Source organism: Sceloporus undulatus, chromosome 7, assembly GCF_019175285.1.
Source record: "Sceloporus undulatus isolate JIND9_A2432 ecotype Alabama chromosome 7, SceUnd_v1.1, whole genome shotgun sequence".
Taxonomy (NCBI): Eukaryota; Metazoa; Chordata; class Lepidosauria; order Squamata; family Phrynosomatidae; genus Sceloporus; species Sceloporus undulatus.
The window spans coordinates 17,952,178-17,972,173 of record NC_056528.1 but is presented as its reverse complement, the minus strand read 5'-3'; the positions used below and the strand labels follow the sequence as shown (position 1 = coordinate 17,972,173).

General features: G+C 43.5%; 1 protein-coding gene and 1 long non-coding RNA gene across 4 annotated transcripts in view; one reads left to right on the top strand and one right to left on the bottom strand.

The window, feature by feature from the left end:
- NSMF (NMDA receptor synaptonuclear signaling and neuronal migration factor) overlaps positions 1 to 14,245 on the top strand; it is a 38,559-nt gene extending 24,314 nt beyond the window's left edge. For all 3 annotated transcript variants that reach the window (XM_042479102.1, XM_042479101.1, XM_042479100.1), the window contains 10 exons: positions 1,596 to 1,648; positions 2,311 to 2,400; positions 2,957 to 3,078; positions 3,914 to 3,997; positions 4,345 to 4,378; positions 4,961 to 5,031; positions 6,055 to 6,134; positions 6,962 to 7,064; positions 7,606 to 7,681; positions 8,805 to 14,245. In XM_042479102.1, the coding sequence (XP_042335036.1) occupies positions 1,596 to 1,648; positions 2,311 to 2,400; positions 2,957 to 3,078; positions 3,914 to 3,997; positions 4,345 to 4,378; positions 4,961 to 5,031; positions 6,055 to 6,134; positions 6,962 to 7,064; positions 7,606 to 7,681; positions 8,805 to 8,902 (811 nt within the window). In that variant the 3' untranslated portion in view covers positions 8,903 to 14,245. The remainder of the gene's footprint in view (positions 1 to 1,595; positions 1,649 to 2,310; positions 2,401 to 2,956; positions 3,079 to 3,913; positions 3,998 to 4,344; positions 4,379 to 4,960; positions 5,032 to 6,054; positions 6,135 to 6,961; positions 7,065 to 7,605; positions 7,682 to 8,804) is intronic.
- LOC121936658 lies at positions 4,004 to 19,948 on the bottom strand. The gene is made up of 6 exons (XR_006105006.1): positions 19,821 to 19,948; positions 16,908 to 17,055; positions 7,481 to 7,967; positions 6,917 to 7,073; positions 5,972 to 6,317; positions 4,004 to 5,116 (listed from the first exon to the last, which is right to left on the bottom strand). It is a non-coding gene; the product is annotated as an uncharacterized LOC121936658 (long non-coding RNA).
- Between the last annotated feature and the right edge of the window lie 48 nt (positions 19,949 to 19,996).

Sequence of the window (19,996 nt, the reverse complement as noted above, 5' to 3'; positions counted from 1 at the left end):
ATCTTCCCCTTCAGATTGCAACCTCAGCAGTTGCGTTGTGTACAGTGATGAACTATCTCCCCCAAAGGAATCATGGAACTAAATAAATCACTGTTTCAGTGAATAGGTCCAGAATTGACCCAGCTTGATTTAACAGATAATTAGAGGGAATATTCCAAGTGACAGATGTAATGTAGCATTGTCGCCATCTAGTGGTGATAATTTGCATTACGATGTTAACAGAGCGATCATGGGCTGCATCCGCACTGCAGAAATAATCCAGTTTGACCGCACTTCAACTGCCATGACTTAATGCTATGCAGTTCTGGAAACTTAATTTTTGTGACGCATTTAGCCTCCTCTGTTAGAGAGCTCTGGTGCCACAACAAACTACAGTTCCTAGAATTCCATAGCATTGAGCCATGGCCGCGAAACTGGTGCCAACTTGGATTATTTCTGCAGTGCAGATGCAGCCATAGCCAAAATGGCAGGACTGCAAGACCCAAGCGAGCTGGAGCTGTGATGATGCCCCTTGCCTCTAACACAGTGATTCCCAAACTTTGGTCCTTCAGATGTTTTGGACTTCAGCTCCCAGAATTCTTGACAGTCTAGCTGGGGCTTCTGGGAGTTGAAGTGCCAAACACCTGGAGGACCAAAGTTTGGGAACTGCTGCATCTTAACATATCAAAGGGGCCATTCTTTACTCAGTTGTCACTTTGAACCTCCGTTCTGTTTTAGGGTGATACTTGATCCAGAGTTGGGCTCCAGGTGTTTCTGCCGAATTGAGGAGAGAAGTCCTTGATATTTCGACTCTTTTCCAAGGCCAGCCTAAAATATATTGCTGCCTGAAATGGAGCTACCATCCCTTTTTTCCCAAGTTGAGATGCTTATTATCCAAAGCCAGCCATATAGTTTGGACAGTCGAGGCATAAAATCCCATAAGTACCTCCTTCTTCTTCCCTGGCAGTAAACAAATGGATCTTGTAGTGCTTTTGAGACTAATGGTGCCAAAGATGTTGTAGCAGGAGCTTTGGTAGACATGGTCTACTTCTTCAAAGGGACCTTGTAGCACCGTTGAGACCGACTGTGTGAAAGAAGTTGTAGCACATGCTTTCGTAGACTTGGCTGTAAAAATTCAGTGCAAACAAATAAAAGAACTAACAATTTGCTGCCTTGTCCTGAAATCCTATTTTGCTGGTGGAGGCAATTGCGTCCTTTTGCCTAATGGTAGGACCGGCCTTATTCCTTTTCTTTCTTCCAAACTGTCTCCATGCGCTGTTTGATGTACAGTTGGCCCTTCAAATCCATGGATACAACCATCCATGGCTTGAAAATACATTAATATATATATAAATTCCAAAAAGCAAACCTTGTTTTTACAATTTTATAGAAGGGGTGCCATTTTACTACGCCTTTGCATTTAATGGGACTTGCGCATCCACGGATTTGGGGATCCACGGAAGATCCTGGAGCCAAACCCTAGCGGATACCAAGGGCCCACTGTACTTGCCATTTGACAAGACTGGCCTGTCCAGAGGTTTAGTTTTCTTCCTAAGTCTTGGCTCCCCATACTTGACAAGTCTTTTTTTTCTTCTTTCCCTTGTTGCTTCTTTCAGAAATTTCAGGAAGCATCTACGCATGGTGGGGAGCCGACGCATGAAGGCACAGAGTGAGTGAGGGAACTGGGGACAATGGTGGGTGCATTGCATTATGCTGCGTTGTCTCTCAAGGTCCAATGTCCTCTAGATTCACTTTTTCCTAGCCAGGGTCCCTCCAGATACTTGGACTGCAGCTCCCATCAACCCCAGCTAGATGGACTGTGGGATAAGGATGCCAAGGACACACCAGTCAATGCAACACTTCTCTGTTGTTTTCAGACATCAACCCTGCAGTTAAAATTTGCCAAGCAATGACCTCCGCAGTGGACTAGGACCAATTTTGTCTTGCTATACTGGAGCTGTGTAATCCGAAAGAATATTTTAAATACTAATTTTAACCTGTGTTTTTATCTTCTTTTATTTTGTATCCCCTTTTTATCTGGGCCATTCTATGACCGTATTAAGATTCTAATCTAAGGATGATGGGAATTGTGGTCCAAACATCTGGAAGGCGACAGCTTGGGGGGGAAACCTTTCTTAGTTGCTTCTTGCTTGTCTTCCTCATCTGAACCAAACCATGTAAAGAAACATTATCTGCCTTTCTCTCCCATTCCCCCTTTCTCAGTCTGTAGCAGTAAAGAGCTAGGGATGCATGTGGGTTTTTGGATTTTTTTCTGGTCATAAAAACTGTTGTAACAATTCCCTTATTACTATTATTATTTAATTTTTTTAGCCTTTGCCGAGCGGCGAGAGAGGAGCTTCAGCCGGTCCTGGAGCGACCCCACTCCCATTAAGCCCGAAAACCTCAATGATTCCCGAGAAAGTACGTTCCTTTGTGTACTTGGTTTCCCCACCCGACCCCAGGTCCAAACAAATTGTTTTGGCACGGACTCGTATTCCTAGAAGGGACAGGGTCAGGAGTTTGAGTCTCTCCCTGGACACTTAATATAGCTGGGATATAGAGCCAAATTCCAGGCCAAAGAGGTAGTCTGTGGTCAGGCATGGGTAGTATTGGGATAGGTAAGAACAGCTGAGGTTGAGTTGGTGCTTTGGTTGTGTATTCAGGTTTGCTCTGGAAAGAGTTAGAGGTGGTTTCTATTCCCATGGAGGGTATCCAACCAGGGTTTCCGATGTCCTGCACAAAGGCAGTTCCTGGCACCAGATGCTTGGTACCCCTTTTGGTTTGATGACAAGCATCCTTTAGGGCTTCATCCTTGACTATCTTCCATAGGACATCCTAATCACTGCCCAAGTCACAACTAGGAAAGAGGCCAATAAGCATGTGGGCCCCTTCTTAACTTGGGCGCTTGGAAATGTCTTGCACACACACAGGGACATGCGTACCCTCTCAGTACTTTTTGTTTCTTTGCATCCCACAGGCCATGAGGTGCAGGATTCCTGCTGCGTGGAGGAGAAGGGTGTGGACTTGAACTGGGAGGCAGAGAAAGAACTTGAAGCTGCAGCCTGCAGTGGAGAAGACTTCATCCCACCCAAGATCATGGTGAGCCATTGTCAGGAGATGCATCATCCATCATGCCTGCCATGATTTTAGTGCACAGTCAGGGTAATGGGTATTGTGATGGGACCTGCAATAAGGAAGGAAGTTTATTACATCCACAGGTGGTATGATAACAAAGAAGGGGAGGCAGGCTTGGCTTGATATAACATAGGGTCATTCCTCTGGGAAGAAACTGGCGGGAGGAACAAATAGGAGGCAGTATGGGAAATGAGAGGACCAAAGATGTTTTTGAGCAGTTAGCTTGCCAGTAGTTTGAAATTATGTGTGGTTTACTTAGGCATTGCTATTGCTTGCTGCTTAGTTCTGATAAAGAATGTCTTTGGTGTGGATCGATAGTTACTGAATAAAGATTTGCCGAGTTTTAACTACTGAAGCGTGAATTTCTGAACTGCCGGACCTGACAGCCACACCAGGCTAGTCCATTCCAATAGGCAGGACAGGCTGTTGCAGAATTCCAGGGGCTACATGATACCAGTGGCTACTAGTCATGATGGTTTCATGCCAGGTTAAATGACAGCAGGTCTCTGAATACCTGTTGCTGACAAGCAACAGAGAGAGTGGGCTTTGGTGCTCACATCTTGCTGGTGGGCTCCTCATTGCATTTGATTAGCTAATATAGGAAGGAAATATTGGACTAAGCAGGCCTTGGATCAGAATGAAGGCTTACCTAGTCCAACAATTTGTTCCCTATTAGCTAACCAGATGCCCCAATGAGGAGCCCACCAGCACCAAAGTGTTTTAGGTAACAACTGATGCATCTCTTGTGCCTGTTTTAATCCCTCCCCCGCTTCTTTTTTCTCTGTTCATCTCTTTCTAGCTCATTTCCTCCAAGGTGCCCAAAGCGGAGTACGTCCCCACAATCATCCGCCGGGACGACCCATCCATCATCCCCATTCTCTATGTAAGTTTCTTGCAAAACCCACCTCTGTGAAAATCATTCCCAAACTTCTGAGGAAGGGGACTCTTTAATTATATTGTTCTTTTAAATTGTGAGCCACTTTGAGTCTCAATTTTGGGGGAAAGGGGGACACAAATAAATATAAATATAAATGATGATGTGTGATATAGGCCAAAACATCTGGAAAGCCAGTAGTTCCCTACTCTTAACCTTTTTGGCAATAGGGACTATTTCATACTGCTTCCTGCTCCATTACAAATGACTGTTTGCAGCCTACGTCCTTGAGCTCCTGAGCCACATTGACAAGTAAAATCGAGAATATTTATCCATCCTTCTCCTTTTTCTTTTAGGATCATGAGCACGCCACCTTTGATGACATTTTAGGTATGTATTTGGAATGAAACTAAATGGCATTACACTGGTTGAAAGGGACAGCTAGATGTTGAACCTGGAGTTGGAGTTACAGAGGGATACAGGGGAGATCTGGGTGTAAAGTAAGGGAAGCAGTGGAAATCAGAGTAGATTCCTTCACCTCTTAGTGGCTCCAAAAGCTTCATTCTATGCATCCAAAAAAGGGGGAAAATACAGACAAAGCTTAGAAGTTATTGTTTGGACTTAATTCCCATAATCCCCTGCCACTTAGTGCCCATGCTGTTTTGGGATTATGGGAACTATAGTCCAAAATTTGCAATTTCTGGGTTCCTAATTCCTTTTTGAGCTCCTTAGACCTGCTGAGACGATAGACTCTTTCCCAACAGATCTTCCCCAAATAGGTCCTTGGCACTCTTAAGGGATTTATTGCATTCATATACCACCTTTCTTCCAATGGGCACAAAGCATAGCAATATGAACATCAGTCTTAAGCACGCTATGACTTCTCCTCGCCATGCTCAGAAATGCTTTCTTTCCCCTCTGTGCATGGTTTATACATCTTTCCCCTCTTCTTTCTTTCCCTTTCTTCTGCAGAAGAAATCGAGAAGAAACTGAACATCTATCGCAAGGGCTGCAAAATCTGGAAGATGTTGATTTTTTGTCAGGTAAATGATAGTCCCTTCAAACAGCTATTGTTCATTGCTTCCTCTTGGCTTCATAGAACTCCTGACCTTGAAGAAGATGGCCTTCCTAAGGGAGCAATAGATAATGATGAATAGTTCTCATAATGTCCTCCCTCTCTCCTTCCTTTATTTATTTATGAGAATGACCTAGCTGCTTAGCACAGGCCTGGACTATATCTCCTTGGCAAACACTAACACTTTGGTGCCCTGTATCCCTCCTTTGGAGTGCTGTAGAGAGCATAGGAAGGAGGCTGAGAAAATATATCCAGGGGTAGCTATGTTGGACATACAGCAAAGTACAATAACATCCAAAATCCACTAAACAGCAATATCGTCATTGGGCCAACCAAAATGCACAAAATACATGATGCAAATTTTCAAGGTTCCACTGGTTTCTTCCCCAGGCAAAGGGGAAGAATCTCCTGATTTATCCTTGGATGATGTTGGAATCACAGGTCTACATTTTGCCAGGATGTTGTTCCTGTTCTTCTCGGTTAAGATAGTACTGAGAGGTATTCATGTAAGCAGAGCCCAATCTTCCCTTTTGGCCATGTGAGATCTGGGAGACAAAGGCGGCATCCACAATGCAGAAATAATCCAATTTTTACACCACTTTAACTGTCATGGCTTAATGCTGTTGAATTCTGGAGTGTGTAGTTTGTGGCAGCACCGGAGCTCTCTGATAGAGAAGCCTAAATGTCTCACAAAGCTACAATTTCCAAGATTCCTTAGCAATGAGCCATGGCAGTTAAAGTGAGATGAAACTGTATTTCTGCAGTGTGGATGCATCCAAGGAGTCATGACGTCCAGAAAATACAATTTAAACTCCATAAACAACACAAAAAGAAACCTCCCTTTAGATCCAGGCAGTGACTTTAAACATCATTTAAAACCCCCAAAAATAATACTATTAACCACATACCAGATAACAAAGCAGTAGTAGCTTCCTCTCCAAGAGAAGCACCAGACTGTTTGTTGCAAATGCTGGCTTTTTATCTCCTGCAGGGTGGGCCTGGACACTTGTACCTTTTGAAGAATAAAGTCGCCACTTTTGCAAAAGTGGAGAAAGAGGAAGACATGATCTAGTGAGTTAAATGCTTCTGGTCTCCTTGTTTGGGGAGGCTGTCAAACTGGCATGCTTCTCATTGGGAAATCATAGTTGTGTGTGTTTTCTGCATGTGTGGAATTTGGTGCCAACTTTGTCTGTTTTGAGAATTTTGGCTTTTGCTTGAAGGGGGCTGTTTGTCTTTCCCACCTCCTCAACCTTGCTGCTGGGGACAAAACAGTGGGAGATTTTTCTGCAATGCAGCAGAGATAAAGCATGAGATCGGGGTTGTCCATTTTCATTGTTGGTTTGTGTATAACTGTTTACAACAACAACTTTGTGGGGACAGGGGCCAGTTTCCCTCCCTGGGTCCCTCCTGCAGGTCAACTCCCACAGCAAGCCCAAAATGGCAACTTTCTCTTGCCATATTGAGAGGGACGATAAAGAAAAATGGAGATATCTAGGGGTAGCATGGGGTTCTTGGCTGCTTGCGGTGATGAGCTAAGAGTATTATACCATGTTTTCCTGCACTGGGGGACTTTCTGCATTGTTTAGGATGCAATTGCCCCCAAATCATGTGGAACCTTTTTTTAAAATGAGGGAGGAATTTGGGAGTTTGGGGGAACTAAAATAGGGACCAGGGCCACATGTTGTGGGCCACATGATGTCCACCTCTTATTTCTAGCAACACATAGCCAGCGTAAGACAGCAGTTCAGTTCAAAAATATGAAAGGAAAACAACAGTGAATTAAAAACAAAGAGGCAGAAAGGAAGAAAAACATGTAGATTGCTCAGGTCATTAATACTTGAATCCATATTTACCAAACTGGCAAATCCAATATAGTGTTCCTCCACCTTCTTTTGCAGTTTCTGGAAGCGGCTGGGCCACCTGATGAGCAAACTGAATCCAGAGCCAAATGTTATTCACATCATGGGGTGCTACGTCTTGGGGAACCACAATGGAGAGAAGGTACAACCTCTGGTGGGAAAATGGGAGCGAAGTCTCTTGGTCCTTGGACAGACTGATGTTCGCAAGAGCCCTGTTCCTTTCCCCGCACCTATTCCCATTATTTCATCTGGATGATATTTCTCATTCTCCTCTATGCCAAAAACAGGAGATGGAGGAACAGATATTTTCAGCCATTTGCTGGCCAAAATGGTGAGCAGAAAGGACACAGTATCCCTTTGGGTCACCATTATGGTTATGTCCAAAAATGGAAGTGTTGGGAGGACAGGAGGGTATTTTTGAGTGCTGGGAAGGAGCAGTGGAGGGAAGTTGAGTATAGTTTTGGGATGAAAATTGTCTGAAACCTTTGCCAAATTGTGAGAAAGGACTTTGAAGTCCACATGAAGTCTTCAGTTTCCCACACTCTGTCCTCAACCTACCTGGGGATGCATCGATATCTGGTGTGCTGCCAGGTTTGGTGTGTGGCACCAGCAACAATGAACCCTGCAATTCCTCTTCCTCTGTTGCTCCACATCAGAGACCCTGGTGCTTCTTTGTTTTCCAGCTGTTCCAAAACCTGAAGAACCTAATGAGCCCCTGCAGCGTAACTTTTGAATCGCCTCTCGAACTCTCTGCTCAAGGTAAATGCTTAGACAACTGGTGTGAGGGTCAGTTTGCATTTCACACACCAACACAGGCACATCAGTGTTGCCTGCAATAGAGACTGATCGGGGGCGGAGGACATAACTGCCCACCCAACAGGTATTGAACCCTTTCTGGCCTTTGTGTACTGCCTGTTTGGAGCCATGTAATTTACACCTTACCTGTTTTCAGCAGCAAAAGTCACTCGATCTCTGGTTTATCCATAGTGTGTTTAGAAACACAAAGGTCTCTTTGGCTTCATGGCCCAGTTTGGGTCACTTGCCCCTGTGCAAAGGGGGAAAAAATAAAGAGATCCATGGGGTTGAGAACTCTCTAGGATTAATATTAGTAAGGAAGTTTACATTCTTCATGATATTTTCCCAGCCTGTTAGGGAGTTGTGTTTCTCTGATCCTCTGAATTTAGGTTGGGAATCACGGTGCTAAAATCTCCTGAAGAACAGAGCACCTCAAGGCCATTTGCCTAAGTGGAATGCTAACCATTGTCATTAAAATATATATATATGTTTCCGATGTATTCAATTTAAAAGTGTTTTCACTGATAACTGATTAGTAGACTAACAGGTTGATTTAAAGGCTATACTTAATTAGCATTAGTAGTACTGCTATTGTTGCTATTGTTTTACTATTACAGTCAGCCCTCCGAATCTATGGATTCCATGATCCACAGCTTTAAAATACCCCCCCCCCCCGTCCAAAAAACAAACCTTGATTTTATCATTTTATCTAAGGGACATCATTTTACTATGCCACTGTATATAATGGGAGTTGAACATCCACTGATTCTTGTATCCACAAAGGTGCTGGAACCAAGCCCAAGCAGAGACCGAGGGCCTACTATATTTACTTATATCAGTGTGTTTTGATTTGTGTTGCTACCATTTATATGAGGACAGATCCTTGACAAATGAAAGGGAAAGAGAGGCAAGGCAAATGAAGTGGGGAAGTTAGTTTTTATTTCAGTTAGCACTTCAAGTCCTAGTTGCAGTTGGACATGGGCAGGAGACGTTTGTGCCCAAGACTTTTCAGACAAGTTGGCGTTGTAGATTTGAGGTGCTCTTATTTTGGTTATGTGAAATTGACTCAGCCATATCTGCCTTCCAGGAAAGCAAATGATTGAAACCTATTTTGACTTCCGCCTTTACCGCCTCTGGAAGACTCGGCAGCACTCCAAGCTGCTGGATTACGACGACATCTTATGAGGGCATCCGACAGCAGTTTGGTTTTCTTGGTGTCCCAAGTGGCTGAGCGGTGTGTGCCGAGAGAGACCTTTTTCATGGGTGAAAAGGCATTTGGAGCCCGAGGATGGCACAGCAGAGCTAAACAGGAGCCTGGTCAGGATGGCGAGAGGCTTGGAGGGAGCTGCCTTCTATTTCGGATGTGGCGTGGAGTGGCATGTACGTCTGATGGTGGGAACACTGTGGAACAGGACCGGATGGCAAATCCGCACCGGACTGAGCTGATTTAGGTCACAGAAGGGCCAAACGCCACTTCAGGTCCTTTACAAAAGACATTCCATGCTCAGGTTTTCTTAAATATAAAAACATTGACTGGTCATTCTTCTTTTTTTCCTCCCTCCTTGTGCTGCTGGATAAGGGAGGAGCCTCATCTGTTTGCAAGACCTTCCTTGTTGGGATGCACAGATGCCGCCTCTCTTTTTGGAGGCAAAGAACGCTACCCTTGACCCCGTGTGCTTTTGAGATGTGAGGTTTCCGAAGCCTTTGGTGTGAATTAGGCAAAATTCAGATTTTCAAAGTGTGTTTGTTTTAATAGGGTAGAAAAACACACACACACACACACACGTACATATATATATATATATATATAAGTGCAATTTTTATATGAATAGAAGGAATATTTAATTAGCTGTTGCTGTAAACACACACCAGTAACTGATAGATGAAATATTTTTGGTCTGCTTGAAAATATATTTGAAATAGTAATATATCTTCTGTAGACATACATATATATATATATATATATGTAAACACCAGCAGAATGGGTTTTCACATGCTGCTTTGCAGACCTGCATGTCTGCAGCGTGTTCTGGTTCAGCTTCTAGAAGAGCCATGGAGAGACACTCACTGTAGGCTCCCTGAAGAGTGACCTTTGTTTGTTCGTCTTAGGAGCAGTCTCCTTATTTGTAGCTTGTCAAAACTACAGCTCTGCCAACCACCTTTAGTTCCGAAATACGGCTGACGTGGCCATTTCCGTGAGATCTTGACCCGTTTCCGTGATCTTATATTGTTACAAACTAACTAGAAACGAATAGCCATGTTCGAAAGACTAACTCTCTTTCTCTCTTCTGCACTTATTCTTGCTGGGGCTTCTCCCTCCCACCAAAAAGACTGATTTTAATATCTAGAGCAGAGGATGTCAGGTCAATTTCAGAGAGAATGCTTTAGTGCAGTTTTTAAATACTGGAGTACTGTTCCCCCCACATTTTTTGTGGGGTGGAGCTTGGCATAAAGTTGAGAATTTGCTGTTGGTTAATAGGCAAAAGCTATCTCCAGGATGCTTTGATTTAGATTTCCTGCATGGCAGGGGGTTGGACTGGATGGCCCTTGCAGTCTCTTCCAACTCTATGATTCTATGACTGGGTTCATCTGTTGCCAGTGAGTGGCCATATTTCCAATAATCTAGTTTGTACTTGTAAGAAATACTCTAAAATAACTACGTGTAAAGGGTCTCCAACCTATTTGGGTGACACAGATAGCTGAGGAAAGCTAAGCTGTGTAAGAGAGGTTTTGTTTTTCCAAAGAGGAAAGACCAGCTTGTTTCCCACTCCCATTTTTTTCCTTGGTTCTGAAAAAGATTGTGAAGTGAGAACAAGCATATATTATAAATCTTGTAGTGAAGTGATATCCGCACTATAACACACCTATATAACCCAAGCCCTATGTGATGGTTGTGTTGATCTCCATCCATCCATCCTTACCACTGATGATCCCCACTTAGGTAGATTAACAGGGCCCTAGCTGTCCTTGCCTATGTTTGTGTTATACAAATTGATCCTAGAAAATGAGTTGGAGAACAAGCTAGGTCTCCCAAGAACATTCAAGATTGGGCCCTTCCTTTAAAACAGAGATTTTTCATCTAATAGACCTTCAGATTCTGGAACTGTCTTCGATCAATACATTTAGCAATGGGAGGGGAAGGGAAAAACCCTGACACCGTTCCGACAAAACCTTTTGGCAACAATCCCCTAAATAGTTCCACTTGGAGCAAACGTATTATTTTTCTTCACTGCCTAAAACATTTAAATATGAAGAAGCAAAATGCTTGAAAATTGCAAGCTGAGATCAGAGTAAGGTGGATTATTTGGTAGAATGGATACTGCTCTAGGGATGGTTTGCTGGTTGCTGTTTGTTTGCTGCTGGGTTTGTGTTTGCTTTTTGCAACACAGCTGAAGCAAGGATTGTACATGACTACTGTCTTTTAAAAATGTGGTGCGTTCTACTGTCTAAACTGTGCCATTAGAGGGCACCAGACAATTTCTTGAGATAGGTGATAATATTCATTTCGGCTTTCCGTATGTTGCTCATTTCTTCATCAATTCATCAGGAGGAATTTGATGTTTAACAGATGAATGCTGGAGAAAGTGAAGCCAACATATTTGCCGATCCAAACAGAGGCATTGGATATGTAGGTTTTGACTCTGAATCCTTGCATTTTCTTCCACATTGGAAGAATTAGAATTGCCACTTCTCTTTGTCCCTCTTACTCTTACCATCATTGTCTGTTTGTCTTAAAACTGGGTCCTCATTTTAAAACCAGCTACGTAGCAGCCAGACGTGCCAGATTGGAAACATACTGGGAACAGCTGAAAGTATTGCATTTGGTCGGTGCAGATGGTTGAGAATTTCATTTCCTTCTTTTGTGAACGTTACCTTCATTTCTTCATAGATTTAACAGAAACAGATTCAAGGAGCAATGTGGGCAAAGATGGAACCTGGCACATTTTATCCTTCTGTACTCAGAAAGGGTGTTTTTGTTCAGTGAAACTTCGCGAACAATCCTTGCAAAAAATTTAAAGATGGTCTCCATGGGCAAGAAAGTTTGCATGCTCATAGTCCAGTTGGAGTACACTGCTAGGCTGTGTGGTGCCATGCATTCACAGGGTGTGATGGCTGTCCATGCCATACATTTGTGGCAAGATAAGCATCTGTGATGTGGTTTGATGTTAGAAATGGAGATGGTGGGTCAGACTGAAAGCCTACCGAGTCCAACAGTGACCATTGATAATCAGGGCGTGTGACGTAGAAAGCAATTTTATTCTGTCTCTGTGGTAGGCTGCCCCTGAATATGGAGGTGTCCTTCCTGGCCACTGTGGCTAATGGTAACTGATAAGCTTATCCTCACCCCTCCTTTAAAGCCATATCTTTTACCATCCATCACAATATCTTACGGCAGTTCTGTCTGTCTCACACCACACATCCCTAGATTATCTTAGTTAACAGACATGTTGTGCCCAAAATAACCCTTTGATATTACCCATTGTGTCTGTTGTAGAATTATGCCAACGGAAAGGTCTCCGTAAAGCCAACACTGTTGTTGGGAACTGCCAGAGGCGAAGAAGATCCCATATTCCTTCGTGGCTTCTTTATTCTGTTCATAAACCGCTGCCATTTTGGCAGTCAGAAAACGTTTCCTTATGTTCCAATCAGATCTACCTCCCAGTAGTTCAAAGCCATCCAATCTTGTCCTCCTCAGTGGACATTGTGAACAGTTATTCCCCCTCCTCTTTCTTTCCAGCATTCTCTTATGTGCTCCATCTTAACCTTCTGTTTATCAAGGCTTGCCTACTTTCTTCAAGCTTTTCTTGTAACGTTTATCTTCTGGAGACTCCCAGCTTTTCTGATGGGACTCTCTTTTCAGATACTTTTATAATGGTCAATGCATCTTTCCTAAATTGCCTAGTAATTCAAAGCTGAATTCCATATTCATATTCATATATCACCCTGCTATATGTATACCACTTCTTTTTTCATTACCCAGTTTTTCTGCCATTTCACGCTGGAATCATAGCAGTTGGTGTTTTACTCCAATGGACAGAGGAACCCTTCAGCTACAAACGCCGCTCTGTGATACCTCCAAATAGCACCATTTTTCTCAGCAGTCCCTCTCAAAATGGTGACAGGAGGTGATAGGACATCATTTTATGCAGTGGAAAATGAAGGTATCTTGACTTGCAGGCCAGAACTGATTTTTAATAATTCTATTGACTGATGATGCGAAAAGTCCCAACTATTTGAACAGTTCCAAACAAGTGCTCCCAGGTTTGCAGTGTGACCTCCTCTGTTCCTTTTGCAGAGGTGCAACTTCCCGCTCTCCTGCCCCTGCCATAGACCTTCATTTATTCATATTATTTTTGATTCATAAAAGTGCATATTTGTTAAAAAGCCTCAGCAGTGGCGTGGTGCACACAGAACAACGAACAAAAGATACTAAAGCATCCTGTGGCAGGATTTTGTTTTAAGCCCAATAAAAAAGCAACCACAAAATCGGGTCTTCACCTGCCTCTTTCCATCTCTTGCCAAGGTCTGGCAAAGATGGGTTTCCTTTGGAAGGGGAGGGATACAGAATTGTGAGAGATCACACAAAGGGAGTCTTTAAAAGCAGGATACTTGGTGCATATGGCACTATCTTCCTCTAGTGAGACTCACTTTTGTCTCCTGTGCTGAGCATCTTGTTGCTTTCACCACCCCAGGCCAGTATTTTTGGGGTTCCTGGGCTCATGTGAATGCCTCCTGTTATTCTCTTCGGCAGACTTTGCTGAATCCACAGTGACTACATTCACAGCCGCACTGTGGCAGAATACTCCCTGCAAGGCAGTACAAAAGTCCTTTATTTTGCAGAGCTGCTTTTCAAATGACCAAGTGATATCTAACTTTATCCAGGGGGTGATGGATCAATATTGGAGGTGTACCCCAGATTCCTGGTCCTTTGCTACTGATAAATTATACACGTTCTTAAGAGCACCTTCATACCATAATAGACAACTGGGCCATCCAGTCCAGTGCGATCTGTTCCAAATGTTGACAGCTCTCCAGGTCCTTTGTATTGGATCCCATAAATATGAAGGATTGGATATAGGACCTTCAACATGTAAAGAGTGTGTTTTGTCACGGAGCTGTGGCCTTCTCTTTTTTCACACCATTGGTTAACACGTTTTTCTTGCATTCTGCCAGAGTTTGAAGCTCTAAACCTGGGGGTCAACCAGAAATAGCAAATGGACAACCCAGTTAATAATACATAAATCTTATTTGGATACTATACTTCAGTCTTTAAGCTTCAGCTTGCTGAAAGGAAACAGAACGACACAGAAATTTCACACCACAAAATCCATGCAGGATACTAAAGCTAGGAATGTCTGCACTTTGTTCTGTCCCTAATAAGATACATAAAATATTCTGAGCAGTGGCACATTGGCTTGAGTGCTGGACTAGTACTCCAGCAAACCAAGGTTCAAATCCTCACTTGGCCATGGAAAATCCCTTGGGTAAGACAATGGCCTGTTACAGACAGCCAAAAAAAAAGCTGCTTCGGGTCTCTTTGGAGGTATGCTGTTTAAATGTTGCATGCATCCTAAGAATCTGGAAGCTGCACCAAAGCTGCACTCCAGTGCTTAGGAATGGAGTGTGGCTTTGGCGCAATCTCCGGACTCTTAGGACTCATGCATCATTTAAATAGCATACCTCCAAAGAGACCCTAAGCAGCTTTATTTTGGCAGTCTATAACAGGCCACAGTCTCTTAACCACAGAGGAAGGCAATGGCAAACCTGTGCTGAACAAATCTTGCCATGATAGAGTAGCCATAAGTCAGAAGTGACTTGCCACACAAGATGTTCTGAGTAGTGAATGGTGGACAAAACACACTCTAGAGTTTATAGTAGATTATCATGGGATGTTGTTTGTTGCTGGCCAGAAAGCTGGACTGTAGCTTCTTTTGGTGTCGTATTGGGGTTTGCCCATTCTCGTATACAGCAATAACACAAGGGGTCACTAATGACAAATACTTTTTTCTGATCATTTGTCCCTCCTGGCAAGGTGATTTTGTGGGGGATTTTTCCTTATTTGATTCTCAGCATCCATGACCTCTTCCCACTGATGGTGAAGCCACAACGTTTCTCACATAAGACTCGGGTTAGTCCAGTTCCCAGAGATTTGTAGTCTGTGGCTGGCTTGTTGTGCCGCCTTGAGGTGCAAAAGGAGATGAATGAGTAAATATAAGTGTTCACAACTCTCTTCCAAGCTGTAAAAAAAGAATGAAGCCTGGGAGTCAAAGATGTTGGTGAGCCACAAATGTCACAAGCAGACGCTTGGTTAAGGAAATGGCTTCTTTGTGAACCATGTATCTGGATAATTGTGCCGTTGAATTAATCCAAAGTGTTGATGTGGATGGAGTTATGATGAGAAATGTCCGATTAAATGTAGTGGTTTGTTTTGTATCAGTAGATAGTGACGCTCTGTTTTGGATGCATCTGGATGCTTATGGGGGGGGGGGATCTTCCATGTCGAGGGAAGACCTGTGGAAGAGATTTAGGGTTGTATAGTTTTCAAGAGTGCTGGATAATGACCAGGGAGTCCCAGAATCAATTCTCATTCAGCCATGAAACCTATCAGGTGACCTTGGGGCAGTCACCATCCTCTCCGCCTATCCTACCTCGCAGAGAATAAAATATTTTGTGAGCATAAAATGGGTTGGGGGGCTTAGCTGCTGCTGCTCTGAGATTTTTTAGATGTAGGGCAGGATTAAAAAAAAAAAAGACATACATGTAGATAGGTGAAACACAATCTGCATTTTTGCATCCACAACTGTTGGGTAGGAGACGTCAAGGATGAACCTCTTGATCCAGCAGAGCTTTGGCAGTCTGGAGAACTCGGGGGGCTTCCATTAAGCCCATGATACAAAGGATATACAAACATAGATACAGACTCTGCATGCAGTTGGAGATTTGCTTGGTATTCTTGTATTTTACACAGCTGCAGAGGAGAACAAGCCAAACGGTGGCCAACCACTTCTGCAGTGGAAATAGCTGAAAATGGCAGCGCTCCAACTGTATGTATGTTCACTTCTTTCCATAGTGGCCACTGACCTCAAGGGCATGGGATGAGATATGTGGATGTGAAGCCTTGTCTTGTTCTGTTTTTACTTCTATGACCGCCTTTTGAGTGCCCAGTGGCATCTGGCAGGGAAGAGAAGGCAGGATTTGGTGGACCTTGGGGGGATCCAACGGGATGGTTTGGTGGAACCTCCTCCTTTTAGTGTCCTTAAATAAGACTGTCCATTTTGGTTCTTCACCAAGCAGGCAGCCTTCTTCTTTCTGGTGTGTCAAACCGGGCTGCTCCTCTCCTGTCTCAGTCCTCTGTATTCAAGGATCATTTCCCCACAGAGGTGGAAGTTTCTCGGTTTTAAGATGTGATTTAATAAAATGAAACCTTGAGGATGTCAGAAGCGTTCTTCTTTTCAGTAACATTTCCAACTCAATCCCTCCTTTCCCCTGATTCCCATTGTAATCCTTATATTCCAAAGGTGAATACCAGCTTCATCAACATTGCACATGGATGACTGATGTGCAAAGATGACCACTGGGCATGGGGGCACATCCACATTGAGTTGGGTATTTTGTTCCATGCTTGTTGCCTTGGTTTAGTTGAGATGCATTGCCATTCAACACAGTGCAGGATAATAACTGCATAGCTCCGTATGTGGTGACTTATGCCAATGCATTGTAGGCCCCTGACCAATACACTACACTGCCCTTTCATGACACCGCAGATCAGCTGCCTGAAGCTGGTGTGTCACCCTACCTCCTCATGTGGCTTTGTGGTGTTTCACTCACAAAGCAACAAAGACACAACATGTGCATCTTGTAAGAGGACAGGTGTGAAGAGGAAGCCTGTTTCTGAAAAACTTGACATGAATAGGAAGCATCCGGGAGGGGGCCATGTGTGGTTTCCTTCCCCACCCTCTTATCACACATCTTTCAAGGCTTTTATGAATATTCAGTGAAGCGATCAGAAGGAACCGGTGCCAGGTTTCAAAAAGTGTCCCAGAATGCCGCTGAAAGGGGCTACGTGTCACAGGTATGGTTTCGCGTTAAGATCACCTTACTAAAGAGGGTTTTAAATGTATTGTTTCCCAGTCATGTCTGAAATACTCCCAAACAAGAAATGCCTTTTGTGTATGACTGTGATACTCACAATTGCCATTGTCCCACTTGAGGGCCAAACGGATGAGTGTTTGTGGGTTGATCACCATAATAGGCAGCACAAGAATCAGAATCAGAAACGGTGCCATCAGCGCTGGCATAAAATGGTAAGACGACAGGTTTTTGCTCTGACACACAAGCTGAAGTGCAGTTCAGGAGAGACAAAGGGATTCAATTTTAGTTTGTTACATTTATACCCTTCCTCCCACCAGTAGGTACAAGGCACAGGAGACCAGAATAACACACACACACACAGCCTGTCACAGATCACTAAGGACACCACAACGCAGTGGCGCTTTGCTACAGATCACACAATGCAGTGGTACTGCACTTCAGACTCTCAATGCAGTGACACTGCACTAAGGACACCACAATTCAGTGGCACTGCACTGCAAAACCACATTGTAGTGGCACTACAGTAAGGACCCCAAAATGCAGTGGCACTGTGCTACGAATTCCATGATGCACTGGGACTGCACTACAGATAGCAAAACACTGTGGCACTACACTAAGGATGCCCCTATGCAATGGTACAGCAATAAGGGCACTGCAATGCTGTGGCACTGCACTACGGACGCCTCAACTCAGTGGCACTGCATTGCAGACCTCAAAACACCAGCATTGAACTATGGGCATCACAACACAGTGCCACTGGACTAAGGATGCCACAACTTGGTGCCACTGCACTGGGGACAGCATGACGCAGTGGCATTGCATTACAGATACCACAATGCAGTGGCAGTGTGACTTGTTCAAGGTTACCCAATGGGTTTCTGTGGTCTAACTTGCCTGATACTTTTGGAGTCCATCTTCGATAATAAGCTCGAGTGGCTGCAGAGATTGCAAAGTGTGTGTGTCTGTGTGCTTCCATGATGCAAATGTTCAATAACAGTACAGCTTCCAGCATTTCTCAGCAGTGGCTACACCAGCTAGGGGATGCTGGGCCTTGTAATCCAACAATATTGAAAGGCCATATGTTATCATAAAGTAACATAGTGGTCCATAAGTAGCTTTAAATGAGTCCCATTTGTTTTAGCTACATAATTGTATGGCACTGAAATGGAAAATTGATCCCAGCTTGTCTTCACTATATCCTTTTAACCTATACCAAGATACCTTCCCCTTGCCACCTTGTGTGACATTTTACCAAAGGTAAAGACCTTTTCTGTTTTGGGAGGGAAAGGATATTTCATTTGCTGGGGTTGTTTAGATTTACTGTTCTTGGTTTTAATGGCTGCACTTTTAATTGCATTTAATTTTATTGATTGTTTCATTCCATTTTTAACTACAGTAGGATGCAAATGTTTTCAGCTTCATTTGCTTTCGCTACCATAAGCCACGTTGAGTCTCTCAGATTGGGAAAAGGCAGGATATATAAACAAATGTAATACAGACAATGAGGAAATTGAAATGGTTAAAGACTACCCATACCTTGGATCAATCATTGACCAGAATGGAAATTAAAGTCAAGAAATGAGAAGACTAGGACTGGGAAGAGCAGCTCTGGAAGAACTAGACAAGATCCCAAAGTGCAAAGATATAGGGGTATAAGACTTGGATGGAGAAGAAAGCTGATAGAAAGAAAATGAACTCATTTTGAAATGTGGATGCTGGATAGGAGCATCGAATGGTAAGTCAACACATTGATAAATCCCATAGATTTAATGAGTCTAGGTAGGACTAGCAAGAAAATTCAGGCCAATGATGACAACTATGATAATAGTATCTGGAATCCTGTTGGTTAGTACTAACTAGAGTAAAGCCATTCAATGAATATTGAATGGTAAGTCAAGAAATAGGTAAATCTCATCAATTCAATGAGTCTAGGTAGGACTAGCAACAAAATTTAGGCCAATCATGATGATGATGATTATTATGACATCAACAATGACAACTAGCCCACTTGTATCTCTTCGTGAGCCAGTCTCTACAACGTGTTTGTGTCCTAAAAGAGAAAGTCTTTTGTCATCTTAGATGCCTTGTGATTTATGATTTGTGAGGAAGTAGACTCAAAGTCTATGAAAGCTCAGGCTACCAGCCTCTCTCTTTCAGTTTGCCTCCAAGGTGCTACACGATCCCTTTGCCTTGTGATTTATGGTTAATTAAGAGACTAATGAATGGTTCGTCTGTGGCCTGAAGGGCAAGATGAGAATTCTGCCTCCATCAGCAAATGAGTGATAAATGAGGACACCTTGGACTAGTCTGGAGGTAAATTAAATGAGTAAAAGGAGGTGGTGTCCTTCTCGTCAGATCATCAGATTCTCGAATCTTGTGGGGGCATGTCTTCTCAAGTATGCCACTTCAGGTTCCAAATTTGAAAAATAAAGGGCACCTTTGGTCAGTACCCTCGGCGGACATACTCTACATATGGAGACTAAAAGTAATCTTTGCTTGCTCTTGTCTTTGGTGGCCGCTCTCCCAAGAATACAGCAGAATGAAATAGTCTTGCTAGAAGCTCTCCTCTCAGAAGCCCCCTTCCACCTGAAATCCACCAAAGTCTGAGATTGTGTCTCCTTCCAAAGCAGGGTGTTGGGGTTGTGTGAACCAGCTGCAATTTTTCCTTTTGTGCAACCCCTTCAGTATAGACAATTGTGTGGTTGTAGCCATGCCCAGGTGCATCAAAGCCATTCCATGGACCATACTGCCATACCAAACTGACAGTGCGGTATCTCAGTTCAGGAAAGCATGTTGCATTCAGAACATTTCTCTTGCATTCAGTTATCTATCTATCTACCTAGATGATGCTTTCACAATAGTGTCTGGGGGGATTCTAGGAACAGTCGTTTCAGATAAGCAATGTTTCCAAGCTCTGTTCCCGACTTTGGCCAGAATTACAGCACCCCCCCCTCTCTTTCTTTCTTTCATTCTCTCTCTTTCTGTCCTGCTCTGACAGGTGTTCGCTCACCTGCAGGACTTGGAAACAGGAGTAGCCAAACACGGTCTCCTTGACCCTCCTTGGGCATGCATCAAGGAAATTCTTTGATATCTTCTGTGCGAAACTGTTGCGACTCAATGCACTTGGGGAGGGAAGTCGCCTTGCTGGAGGCCCAGCCTGTAAAAACAAACCTGTGGGCAGGATAT